Source organism: Cucumis sativus, chromosome 3, assembly GCF_000004075.3.
Source record: "Cucumis sativus cultivar 9930 chromosome 3, Cucumber_9930_V3, whole genome shotgun sequence".
Classification (NCBI taxonomy): domain Eukaryota; kingdom Viridiplantae; phylum Streptophyta; class Magnoliopsida; order Cucurbitales; family Cucurbitaceae; genus Cucumis; species Cucumis sativus.
The window spans coordinates 22,765,429-22,778,367 of NC_026657.2; the positions used below are offsets into that span (position 1 = coordinate 22,765,429).

Genomic DNA, 12,939 nt, shown 5'->3' on the forward strand with positions numbered 1-12,939 from the left:
GAAATACAACTCAAAGATGCCTTGAGGCAATTATCCTGAATTTTCACACTTTCCTTAGGTTACGTTGATTCTTCTTTTAATTTTCAAGGATGAATCTCCTCTCATCGCACGCTTTCACAAGATGAGATGACCTAGAGTGATCACACCTTAGAGGAACTTTTGTGCGTACAATTGATGACTGAGTGGTTGAGAGATCGTCCAAAGGAGATTGATTAAAATGGCAGAAAAGGACAGTAAATCATGATGGAAGTTGTGGATGGAGAGTCGGAGAATGCCCTAAAACTATGGTCTAAGGAAAAGTTAAAGTTTTATGATGCAGCCACAAATGAAGCATGGTGCAACTTACGTGGTCGCATTGAACAAAAATCTGCAAAATAGCTAAAATTATGGATGACAAAAGCTAATAAAATTACTTTAGTGTTGAAATTTTTTGTCATAAAACTCGTAGTTTGTAATCATATTCGGTTCAATAAAGTTGTTATTGATAAATTAAATATTATAATCCTAAATCCAATAAATCAAGTTCCAAGGCTATTTTTTTTAATAAACTTGAACTTTATGTGTAAACATAAAACATGGATCAAGTTCGAGTATATATAGCCTAAATAGTGTATAGTATATAAATAAAGGTTGGGCACCTTATTTAGAGAAACTATGGATGCGGCCCACTTTGTAGTACAAACGAGGTGATCTTGAATCGTTCATGTAGAGACATGAAAGTGGGGGCATCCTATGTAAAGTGTTTACATATGACTGAACCATGAATTAGTCTTGTTTTTACGTTATAACACCGTTTACTATTTAAAACTGACTATCTCGATTATTGATGACCTAAGTAACTTAATCTTAATCCTGAGTTAACTATGAACTCTTGTTCACACGAGATTATCCTCAGATCTGCATAGGTGAGGGCAGCTCATCAGTGTTGACCCAATAATCCTCCCATTTCAGGGGTAAGATCGGGTGGATAGCTGGGAACATATGGTACAAGATGGAATTCACTCCTACCCGCTTTAGGGTTAGTAGATAGGTTATTCTTTTAAGCACTGAATCCAAGTCTTGAACAAGGGACCCCACCCTCTCATTGGCCCGAGAGGGATTAAGTTTATAGGTTGAACCTTAAACCAATTGTTCATTAGTGGATTAGTGGGACTTAAGGAGCAAGATGTAATCTTGGGGATAAAACGGTATTTTGACCCAGCCAAGGTTACGAGCAACCTGTGAATGATTAACTTACTGATGATGGTTTTATCAAATGGACACAAATATATCTATAGTGAGGGGAGTGCAACTACGGGACTTTAGTGGAATAACCCGTCAGTTAACGAATGTTGATTAACTCGGTCTAAAAGAGTTTAGCTAGTTAATCTTGAATCATTGGAGCCCATGATCTATAGGTCTATTAGGTTCCCCTTCTAGCTCATATGGATTAAACTTAGAACAGTGTGATGAAATAAGTCGAATTGTTCGAATTGGGAGAAGAAAGAGAAACTGACAAATATAGTGATATAGTAATCAGTCTTCTAATTAGAAATAGAGCTTTATGTTTTACATACTATAAGTATGAATGCAGATTCATACTAAGAAGCTCAGAATTGATGGAATTGGTCAAAAATAGTAAAAAGTCAAAATGTTGACTTTTGACTTTGAAAAGTTAAACTTTGACCAGCATTATATTCAAATGTGATTTGAATTTTGGAAAAATGAATGCGGATTCATGCTCGGGAGGTTGGAATTAGTCAAGACGGACAAAATGGTAAAAAGTCAAAGTTTGACTTTTGACTAGAAATATCTAATGACCATTTTACCCTTGGACTAAGTTAGTGGGAAAATCCAACATTTTGTTGGATAATCCCACTAACTCTTAGTGGGATATGTGGCTATATGAGATATAGACACCTAGCCCACTAAGTTCCACTAATTGTTAGTGGAACATTAGGTGTTGAGATTTGGCAAATGAATTGCATGCATTTTTGCATGTAATTAGGTTATAAATAGGGGAGTATGATATTTATGATATTTTCCTTCAAACGATACTATATATTAGGTTATAAATAGAGAGTGCCTCGTCAACATTATCAGTTGTACTTTAAAAATAACAACCCTACTATCTTTCAAATGGGATGTCTATATTTGTTGCGTCACTCACAAAATGATAAAAATAATATGTATAGATTCTCCTTACATAACTCATTTTAAATATAGAAATTTTAGTCGATTACAACCATTCATAGAGATCAAACTTTGCTAGTGTATATAGCCTCTCAATCGTTTAATAAACATTAGAACTAAATTATAATTGACCTATCAAAGGAACTAAAATAAAAATATATAATACTAAGGGTATGGTTAGTTTGATCAAAGATTCATTCTCTTGGTAATAAAAAAAAAAAGGAGGTAGAACCAATATTTTTTTTCGAATTCATCTTTAGAGTTTGAATACCTAATTCAATCACTATAAATTGAAATGCCCAATGTATACACTTTCACCGTTAATACTCATTTTAAATTCCCAACGATGACGTTTTAATTGAATTAAATAAAAGTTTAGACTATTTTCAAGAAGTCGTTGTAGTATAGTGGTGAGTATTCCCGCCTGTCACGCGGGTGACCCGGGTTCGATCCCCGGCAACGGCGTTTTCATTTATATTTTAATATGTGGTGGGGTTTTCCTTTTTGGTTGGATCAATTCCCAACAACAATGCTTAACTTATAATTACATTTTGTAAATATTGATACAGAGATATTCAATTCCAAATTTAGATATTTAAGCTGTGAAATGTGTAAGTAATTACCTTTGTTGAATTCATACATTAAAATGTGCCAACAAATTGAGTTTGTTATATAACGTGGATTCTTCTAATATATCTACATATAACTCATCATTTCTTTATAATGTATTATTCACAGGGAAAAAAAAAAGAATGAAATGATTCCTCAATTAGTTTTTAGCAACTAAATCAGGAAATTACAAAACTCTCTCATTCTCACATAGGAAATAAATAAAAACATATTTCTGGCCACTACATTTTTAATTCTCTCATGTAAATTAATATTACCTATAAATACAATTTCTTTTGGTAAAAGGTTTTACAATTTGTTTCATCCCCCCCACAAAAAAAAACAATTTAAAAAATGGAACATTATTATTCGAAAGAGATAAGTTTGTTCATTATAACGACATTGGTGGTGTTGTTTTGTGTGAAAGTTTCCAAGGCATTGGATGATTGTGAATTGAATTATAATGATCCTCATAAAGTTGCATACACTATTGTTGTTGATAAACTTGGGAAAGGTAACTTCACCACAATCCAAAGTGCCATTAATTCTGTCCCTTCCCAAAGTACCAAATGGATTAGAATTCAAATTTCTCCTGGCATATATACGTACGGTATACGATCTTATTTCCCGTTTATTAAAATATCATTTTAGTTCCGTTGTTTGATTTCATTTTATTTTCATCAAGTTTAGATTTAGTTTTTCTTTTTCTTTTTTCCATACCTACTAAAGTCTATCACTGTTTGATTTCTATCAGCATTTATTAGTGATAGGTGATAGTTATAGAAACATGAATAGTCTAATTAGACATGCATAGAACCTTTATATTGAGGTATATACTAAAAGAGGCACTACGTGACAATAATAACTTTTGAGCATGTGATACATCAAGCAAAGTTTTTTAAGCATATAAATGTATCAATTCATATGTTATGAAGTTTCTTTTACTATAAGAATGATATTATATTTTTAAGAAAGAATATTTTAATAAATGTGTAATCATCATGTCGTGTCTTAGATTTTTAAATAATGGCGTGCTGTGGTGTCCCTATTGTGCCATATCCATGTCTCAAATTTGAATTTGTGCTATTAGGATCGGATGACAGTAGTCTTGTTTATCGTCTATCAATGATATTTTGTTATATATACTTGGAATCAATTAAAACAATCATTACACATGTTATATTTTAACAGGGAAAAAGTGACGATACCCTCAGAAAAATCATGCATATTTCTAGATGGAAGTGGGCTTCAAGTGACTGAAATTCATTGGAATGACCATGAAACAACAGCTGCTAGTCCCACCTTTACTGCTTCTGCACAAAACCTTGTAGTACAAGGCATCACTTTTAGGGTATATACATATAACTGTTTAATTTCCCTAACTTTCAAATAATGTATATATTTTCTTTGTTTTATGTCTATTATCTGTGATCCAAAATTGGCAGAATACTTATAATGCACGTGGAAGTGTGATGAGACGTGAAGATATAAAACCAGCACTTGCAGCTCTAATCCAAGGAGACAAAGTGATATTTCATAAATGTGGTTTCATTGGTTTGCAAGATACTTTGTGGGATGGTCCCGGCCGTCATCTATTCACCCAGTGCTACATTGAAGGTGTCATTGATGTCATTTCTGGTTTTGGTCAGTCTATCTATAAGGTTAACTTCTAAATTAATTATAAGCTTACATGTGTGTTTGTATATGTGTGAGAGCTTGGAAGTGAAATTGAAGTGTTGAGTTTTTCTTTTCTGTTTGTTTGTTTGTTGTGTTTTAACGCAGGAATGTGTGATAAACATACCAGTCAATGCATATGCTCCATTACTAAATGAAGGTTTCATAACAGCTCAAGGAAAGGAGAATCCAAATGAAAGCAGTGGATTTGTATTCCTTAGATGCATAGTGCAGGGAAGTGGGAATGTTTTTCTTGGAAGGGCTTATAGACCTTTCTCCACTGTCATTTTCCATCTCTGTTTTCTACCTTCTTGCATTAACCCTGCTGGTTGGAATTCTTGGCTACAGGCTGGGCATGAGTAATAATTAACTCTTCTTTTCATCTTTTTCATTTCATTTTATATAGTATATTATTAAAGTATCATTATTATCATTATTATGATTATTATCATCATTTGTTTGTAGGAGTGATTTGACGTATTCAGAGACCCGTTGTATTGGGCCAGGAGCAGATACTTCAAGCCGTGTGCCTTGGGTTAATAGATTGGATGCATTTCACATAAGAAGCTTCACAGATATTTCTTATATTGATCCACAAGGTTATTGGACTTCAAGGATTCCTCTTTTATCCTAATTAATTTAATTAAGTTTCTAAACTTAATTAATGGGCCCTTTGTAATTCTTTTCTATTCTCTCAGTAAATAATGAAAAATACTTTTCTTTTTTCAGCCATTTTAATCTTTCCTTCTACTGAAGCTTCAAATTGATTTTTTTTTTTCTTGCTTAGAGATTGTTAATATAACATGTCGGGTTTAAGTTAGAAAGATTTTAAAAAACTAGTTGTTGGAGGGGTGCGCCAAGGCCCAAGCAGTAGTGCAACGCAAGGGCGACGCTCGAAGGCCCCAATAGCAAGCTATTGTGATGGGCCCTCCCCCTAGAAAAATAAATTTAATATCATGTGAGCCGATGGCCCACGTATCAGATATTAAACTGATAAGAACAGATACTACACTTGATCTTAGCCAAAAGGCCGAGAAAGGTATGCTTTTAGAGTCCAATGAAACTCATGTTTATACTCCGCCGCTTGCTTCCATTTTGTGAAGTTACCAATGTGGGACAAACTAGTTTTAAGTTCTATTGGATTTCAATCTTTAATTTCATATATGGTTTATTTTCTTTCTAGAAAATTATTGTGCAGTTTAAATAAATTGAGATTTTCCCTCCCTTTTCTTCTTTTCTTGTTGGAGTTCTTCTGATTTTTCTTTTTGCAATCTAGACACATGAAAAAAATAGAACAAGTTCGGTAAAGCCATAGCTTATCTGTTTTACTCTGATAAAGGATGCATTGTTATTGATTTCACAAAGTTTGCATACAAATGCTCCATGATAGTGATAAAAGGTGTAATAGAAAAAGTTATATGGATGAAGAATTTTAAGTGACGTAAGTAGTTGAAAGTTGCATCACAAATTTTGTTAAGGCTTATTTTGCATGTTACAAAAAAGAAAAATTATGGAATGTGGTATTTGAAGTGGTTCACTTTTTATGGTGAAGTGAGTTGTAATTGTCTTAGTTGAAATAATATCTTTACGAATAGAGGTTGTAGAAGCTATGGATTTCTCACATACCTAAATATACCTTTGTTAAGTATTTGATATTTGTTTATTTAAAAAATAAATTAAATCAATAAAAATGAATACCTAAGTATATATTTTCCACAAAACCTGTTTCAAATTACTTTTTCAGGTCTATATATATTAATATCAAAATATATTTGTTAATACGACAACAAAACGTTGGCAATATTCTTCCACTATATTACCAATGTATAACTTGATATTGCAACAGCTGATCAATTGTCACGTAGGAAAACTAAAAGAAACTTAGCAACATTTTGTAAAAGGAAGGAAACATTAATTTTAAATAAATAAATTTTAAATAAATAAATTTTAAAAAAATAACGAGAGGTAACTACAAAAGTAATCTAATAATAATAATTGTTATTCTTATAAATAATTTCAAAAGAAAAAATAGAAGAATGTTAAACGTATATTTTAAAAAATATTATTGTAATCAAAGTTAGAGCTTATCTTGAAATGATTTAGAAAAAATATATATACATTTTAAATAAAACTCTTTAAAATAAAAATAAAAATAAAAATACAAATGTGTTTAACAACTCCTTTTAAAAGTATTGTATTTAATTTTGTTTGGTTTGTTATATTCGCTATCAACTATCCTTACTCCCTACCACGTAGGATAAAATTCAATTTTTAAGTGTTTAAGTTAACAAATCAACTAAAATAATTTTTTAGTTAAAAAATAAACTCAACTCAATTCAACCACCAAACATTTTATAGTTAAACAAAATTCTATTTATAACAACTACAAGCCCCGTATAAAAATCATATAGAAAGATAAAAATACATCTTGAATTAGCCATCAAAGTTTAGAATGAAGTTCCTATAACAAGCTATCATACATCCCTCCAACTTTACCTTTGTTTTTCAATATCGTAATAAGGTGATGGATGCATACGCACATCAATTTTGTATCACTGTACTTTGAAATCTCAACTTTTGGTATTTGCGATTACCAATGCCTTTGGTCAGGATGAATCTGCAGAAGTAAATCATACATGATTGTGAAGTATCTTCCAATTGATTGTCCATATTTTTATCGAGTGCTAACAATTTTAGGTTAGAATTTTCGACACTACCTTTACTTACTGTGTGTCACACCAATGTGTTTCTAAAAATAAAATAAGACTCACTAACATTAATATGACTAACATTGATACAACGTCAATATGTATTTATCTAAAGTGTAAACAAAGAGAGCATGATACTCTCACGTATTAAAAATAAAATAAGACTCACTAACATTAATATGACTAACATTAATACAACATCAATATGTATTTATCTAAAGTGTAAACAAAGAGAGCATGATACTCTCACGTAATACTAGAAAATTCTATCGATTTTAAGTTCATTTAAATTGACTAGAAAAAAAGATTTAAAAAAAAAGCTATTTATATTTAAAATAACTTATTTTAAATATAATTAAGAAGTCAAAACAAACTCATCCTGGTAAGAAATTTCTGTATCTTTTACCTGATTGTGTCTATCCTCATTGAAGCTTTTAGTTCTAACTTTCAATTCCCCTCTATGGGTTGTCAACTCATCAAGTATTTCAGCATCACATATTTTAACTTCATCTTCGCTATCAACTATATGAGTGGAATTCTTTTCCTATCAAAGGAGAAAAAAGGGCTCAGCATATCATAGACAGGCTAAGCGAGATGTATGATATAGAGGATGGATCTTTTGAGTACCTTGAGAGACAGGCTAAGCGAGAGAACTGAGGTACCGGTTACTTCTTCGTACTCAACTGCGTCGAGCTCCTGCAAATAATGAGGCTGGAGTAGCTTGGGAAGGACACGATGTCTGATGCCGATGAGAAGGAAGAAAGGCAAGGGAAACAAGACTCCAGCGATGGGAATCCAAGTCACTCCAAAACAAAGGAGTAAATATACAAATTGAAATAGAGTGAATGCGGCTATGTATTTGAATGGAACAGACTCCACAAAAGAAGCATGAAAACCTTCTAGGACCCTAGCAAAAGAGAGAAAATAGAAAACCACAACAGAAATAATTAGTTGTTAAAGAAAATACAATGCCTCATGATAAGAAAAACCAATACCACTAACTAAAAGAAAGATGAGACTAGGTGACATCAGGTGAATCAATTAAAAAACCATAATGTAAGTCAAAAGAGTAATTGATCAGAAACTTGTGTCAATTGCCTCTTGTAATTATCAAGTCGGTACGAAAAGCTTACTTATAACGTCGACTAGGCATTACAAAGAGAAGTAAAATCCTTTCCCAAAATTGGTTTCCAGGTAGACTGTCAATGGCCATATACGCGAAGTATCCCCAGAGAACTGACGTTGGTATCTTCTTTATTGCTGGTAAAGCAAATACTGATGCTGCCACCAGAAGTGATTGCAACAGATTGCTCAACCTTTGCTCGTTCACTCTAACGGGAAGATAAGCATCAATATGCTTCTCTAGGTCGAATGTGACATTTGCATTTTCATCCTTACTTTCACCTTTCATGACTGCCTCCTTCAAATCTTCCAGCTCTTTGACCACTGTTGTCGTCTGCTCAACACCACAAAGGATCAAAACGTTATTTGCTTACTTTTATTTTTCCAGCAACATGAGATGTGATAAGAACAAATCAACTGCGATCGTTGTCAGTTATAACAAGTCATAGAGCAATTTCATTTTTGACAACCAGAGGACATACAATTGGGTTGCTTTCCATTTCTAAGAACACAGCTTGCATTTGGCCATAGATTTCGGAATCACTAGCTTTTCTTTCTATGCTTTCCTTTGCACTTTTTACCATCTTTCTTCGCATCAACTACAATCGATAAGTAGGACTAAGCATCTGATATGGTGAAACATAAGTAAAGTACTTGCCAGATTTCACTTCTTGGGACATAAAGACTTACACGCCTTCTAAGAGTTGCAAGGCACTTGGTGTGCATAGGGGACTGTGGCAAAACCCCATTTGAAGGAGGAAGCCCGATCAACCCACAAAGCAATGTCTGAAATTAATTTTCCATCATATAGAGTTAGTCAATCATGGAACTGGATGCGAGTCACTTACTAACAGGGCCATGTAGATGTTACCATAAACCCCAGCAACAGAATGTCATAGTGGTAAGCAGAAGGGTTCTTGAGATTAAACTCCTTTTGTTGTGCCATCTGAGAAGCAACACTGTGATCAAAAAAATAAAGTCCTGCAATCATCACAGCAGGAATAAAGGCCGCAAAGATGTATGCAGGAGGTATCTTCCCCATGTCCTGCGACACACATGTAATATCAGCATTCACTTAAGAACACAGATGAAACCATGATATGATATTACATTTTACAATTCACATCTACAAAACATGCTACAAGACCACAAACTATAATGCCAAGGGGCAGAGGATTCACCTTGACGATGGTCCAATGGTTCAGCGAAGTAGATTGCCATGCCAAAGGACTTTGAAGTCTTCTAGGTACTCCAACTGGGACTTTGCTTGGTACACTAAATGATAGTGCAGTCCATACTACAACCATCAGAGGAACTCCATAGTCTGCAATGAAACTCCTTAGCCAGCCTATGGGACACGGTGAGAAAGTTTACAAATATGGTTAGGCTATTCTTGTGAGTAGTTGCATGAGAGAATAAATCTCTGCTTCATTGACAAACCTGTCCCATACAACCACGATCTTGCCTTTCTGCTCTTCAAGGCAGTATAGAGAAGGCCAAAAGTAAAAATGATTCCCAGTAAGCCATTGGTGTAAATCCAATGAAATTGATAATTCTCTAAACTTGTATTCTCAGTCTCAGGAACTTCAAATTCGCTCACCACTCCCTGAACCATTCAAAATTGGGCTGTCAGTGGAAAATATATATAACTATATTAAGAGTTCAAATTTGAACTCATAAACTGTCATCTTTTTGGATCAATGTAGAATGTAAGAATTAAGAATCTGAAAAAAACTCCTTTCCTACTTAAGTCTTAAACACACCTTAATAGCTTCTTGAATGAACAAAACAGAGATTAACATGCCAAAAAGTTCCCCTGCAGTCCTTGTAAATTTGTTGATAAGCCTGGAAGCATTGAATATAGCAAGAAGAAACAGCAAGAGAGCTGTCCAGACACAAACCCTGTGAAACAAAAGTCAATATTCTGCCATAACGAAGTCTTTATATCCCATAGTTAAAGAGATTGACAGCTTACCATCCTGCCCAAGCCAAGAAGAGGTCTCCCCCTATATCTTTCCTTTCCTTGCAAAAATTGTACAAATAGGTATACATAATAATTGTTGGTTCTGCAACCCCTACAACTAGGAGAGGTTGCCCACCAAGAATTGAATGAAGGATACCACAAATGGCAGTGGAAGCCAATGTTTCTACTGTGCTCAATCTTCCATCTATTGAATAAAAACAAATATGCATGGAAGATAGTGAATTCAAATGTTTAGGAAGAAGAGTACACAAAATATTATCTAGATGGGAGGGATTTAACTTTTACTTCATTTTATTTGTTAAAGCTAAAATTTCTGTTGGTTTAAGATGTTTACAAAGCCAATGACCTTTTCCAAATATTACATTCTTTCTTTTTCTTCACGCAATATATATATATATATATATTATATATATATATATAAAATCATAACAAAACAATTTTAAGAAGCCTTTTTCAAATGTACTTTTTAGATTAAAAAAGATTTATGAACAGAAAAAAATCTTTAAATTTCATCAATTTTATCTTGAAAAAAAGAAAACGATTTGAGTATGCAGTTTCAATAACAGAAGTCTCTGTGATCAAGAAGTAAAAGGTTTCATATAAACCAATCTTTTTCTCTATATCTACTTCAAATTTTACATAAGTTACATGGGTTTTACAAGCTTTATTACCAACCTGTATCTCGGCTCAATTGCTCACCAAAAGCAATGACAGGAAGTGCAGAAGCGAAAAAAATATAAGCAGTTGGGGCCAAAATTCTGTCAAACCATCACAAAACAAAACTAGAAATTAATTTAGAAGCAGAATCAAACTTAAAGTTAAATGGAGGTCAATAAATTACCCAATTCCTGAAATTCGACCATCAATCCAATCTTGTTTATAACAGGCAGCTCTTCTTCTAATATCATTGAGAATACCCCTAAATGGAGTCCTTAGAATCTCCATTCCTGTATATTGAAGAACTAAGAATACATTTATAAAAAAAAAAACAAGAAGGTCGGATTGCATTCACTACCGAACTCCATAAATAACGGAGAGAAATACAAAATAAATTATCCACGATAGTGAGATTCTTCCGTTTGCATTAGAAAAAACAGAAATAGTTCGAAAGCCGTGAACAAAACACAAATCTCGAAATGCGCAAATTCGAAATGTGGATTCAGTTTTTTTGTAAAAAGGTAAACAAATGAATCCGATGGATTGCATGACAATCAGATTGTTAAGAAAGAGAATAAAAAAAATAAAAAAGAAAGAAACATTTGGTTATATGTAGAGCAGTAGGAAGTAGTAGAGTTAGGTGGTTTTAAGGTGAAAACAAAGATGAAAAGTATAAGAATATGATAGCGAATGGTTAGGGATTGATCGGAGAAGAATGAGGGAAGACTTGCCGGAGATTGTGGAGTTTTACGGCGAGAAGAGTTGCAGTGGTTGGGAATGAATTGGCGTGTTGTAGGTGTGATTTTGTGAAGGACTTTGGAGGCAAATTGTGAGGGACGGCTTTTAAAAGACCCGGGAGAGTTTTGATACTGCGACGTCACGGAAGTTTGTAACCGTACACTCTCACCGCTTCTCGGTTAATTTTAGCCGCCTGCTCTCTTTGTGTCTCTCGAATTATGGGACTCTTTTTTCTTTTTCTTTTTCTTTTATAAAATTTAAGAATTAGAAAAAGAAAGCAAAATTATTGGTGCAATCTTTTTTACAAAAATTTTCAAGTAGTCCAATTTTTTTTTTTAAAAAAACATTTATAAAATATAATTAAATTTTAACTAATAATGATACACAATATAAAAGTTTATAAATATTCCATAAACTTTTACACTATTCTATAAATATTTTAAATAATTTTGTTATTCACCAACATTTTTTAAGTTGGAATATTTTTAAAAATATTAAAATAAATTAAAACATTTACAAACTTTTATTACTATACCAACCAGATCAATGACTACAGGTAAAATTTATTATAATTGTAAATATTTTGTAAAATCTACTATTTTTCAAAAAAAATTATTTTTTCAATTTACTAATCTTTTTTAAAAAATTTCAATTAAGGTCATTTTACACAATAAATTAAAATATTTACAAGCTATAGCAAAATTTTGATTTAGTGCACCAAAATATATCAACGACTATTCATGATAGAATTTCACTTGTAAATATTTTGTAAAATTACTCATTTTTTAATTTCTTTTCGGTCTAATACAAGATTTTGTATTCTGTGCTTTCTTTTTATTTGTTAGAGTTAGATTGTTTTTTTATTATTATTTTGCTTAAATTCAATGCATATTTTTGTGTTTTTTTTTTTTCTGCTTTTTAATTTGTGTTTTGGTACTTTTTTTTTATAATGTTTATCATGATTTTTTTAAAGTTATTGGGGTGAGTCAAGTCAATTTGATCGAAAACTTTATGTTTTCCAAATCATCTTCTCTCTTTTTTAAAAAGATATTTGATGTTAAATGATGCAAGTTAGTTCTCTCTTAATTTTTTTAGTTGATTTTATTTTAAGCTTGAGTAGTTTTTTTTTCTTTTAAAAAATAAGTAATTCACTTATGAAATATAAATATCTACGACTAATCTATTTTTATTTACGATAGGATGATTTTCTTTAACATCTAGAATGACTTTATTGTTTATACGCACTCGATATATCAATATGTTATGTTGATTATG

At 32.3% G+C, this 12,939-nt stretch overlaps 2 protein-coding genes and 2 non-coding genes across 4 annotated transcripts; 2 read left to right on the forward strand and 2 right to left on the reverse strand.

The window, feature by feature from the left end:
* The first annotated feature begins 240 nt into the window (after positions 1 to 240).
* LOC101211212 (probable pectinesterase 55) lies at positions 241 to 5,089 on the forward strand. Its single transcript, XM_011654505.1, has 5 exons — positions 241 to 335; positions 3,973 to 4,132; positions 4,227 to 4,442; positions 4,564 to 4,814; positions 4,921 to 5,089. Exons 1-5 carry the CDS (start codon positions 241 to 243, stop codon positions 5,087 to 5,089), a joined length of 891 nt encoding a protein of 296 aa, XP_011652807.1.
* On the forward strand, positions 2,566 to 2,637 carry TRNAD-GUC. The gene has a single exon. It is a non-coding gene; the product is annotated as a tRNA-Asp (tRNA).
* A 212-nt stretch (positions 5,090 to 5,301) lies between the features above and the next one.
* LOC116402998 lies at positions 5,302 to 5,498 on the reverse strand. Its single transcript, XR_004215729.1, has one exon. It is a non-coding gene; the product is annotated as a U2 spliceosomal RNA (small nuclear RNA).
* A 1,278-nt stretch (positions 5,499 to 6,776) lies between these two features.
* Positions 6,777 to 11,812, reverse strand: LOC101210964 (boron transporter 4). The gene is made up of 14 exons (XM_004151193.3): positions 11,658 to 11,812; positions 11,111 to 11,216; positions 10,945 to 11,027; positions 10,261 to 10,453; positions 10,049 to 10,187; positions 9,726 to 9,891; positions 9,467 to 9,633; positions 9,157 to 9,330; positions 8,976 to 9,071; positions 8,768 to 8,884; positions 8,297 to 8,619; positions 7,791 to 8,070; positions 7,570 to 7,707; positions 6,777 to 7,072 (listed from the first exon to the last, which is right to left on the reverse strand). Exons 2-14 carry the CDS (start codon positions 11,212 to 11,214, stop codon positions 7,046 to 7,048), a joined length of 2,007 nt encoding a protein of 668 aa, XP_004151241.1. The 5' UTR covers positions 11,215 to 11,216; positions 11,658 to 11,812; the 3' UTR covers positions 6,777 to 7,045.
* Positions 11,813 to 12,939: the final 1,127 nt, after the last annotated feature.

Bases quoted from the DNA above. Each gene is read 5' to 3' on its own strand.
- LOC101210964 (XM_004151193.3), bottom strand. From the start codon at position 11,214: ATGGAGATTCTAAGGACTCCATTTAGGGGTATTCTCAATGATATTAGA. The intron at 10,454-10,944 runs GTTGGTAATAAA...TTTATTCAATAG, and splicing joins GCAATTGAGCCGAGATACAG to ATGGAAGATTGAGCACAGTA. The intron at 7,708-7,790 runs GTACTCAAAAGA...CTCCTTTGATAG, and splicing joins CGCTTAGCCTGTCTCTCAAG to GAAAAGAATTCCACTCATAT.
- LOC101211212 (XM_011654505.1), top strand. From the start codon at position 241: ATGATGGAAGTTGTGGATGGAGAGTCGGAGAATGCCCTAAAACTATGG. The intron at 4,133-4,226 runs GTATATACATAT...CAAAATTGGCAG, and splicing joins TACAAGGCATCACTTTTAGG to AATACTTATAATGCACGTGG. The intron at 4,443-4,563 runs GTTAACTTCTAA...GTTTTAACGCAG, and splicing joins TTGGTCAGTCTATCTATAAG to GAATGTGTGATAAACATACC.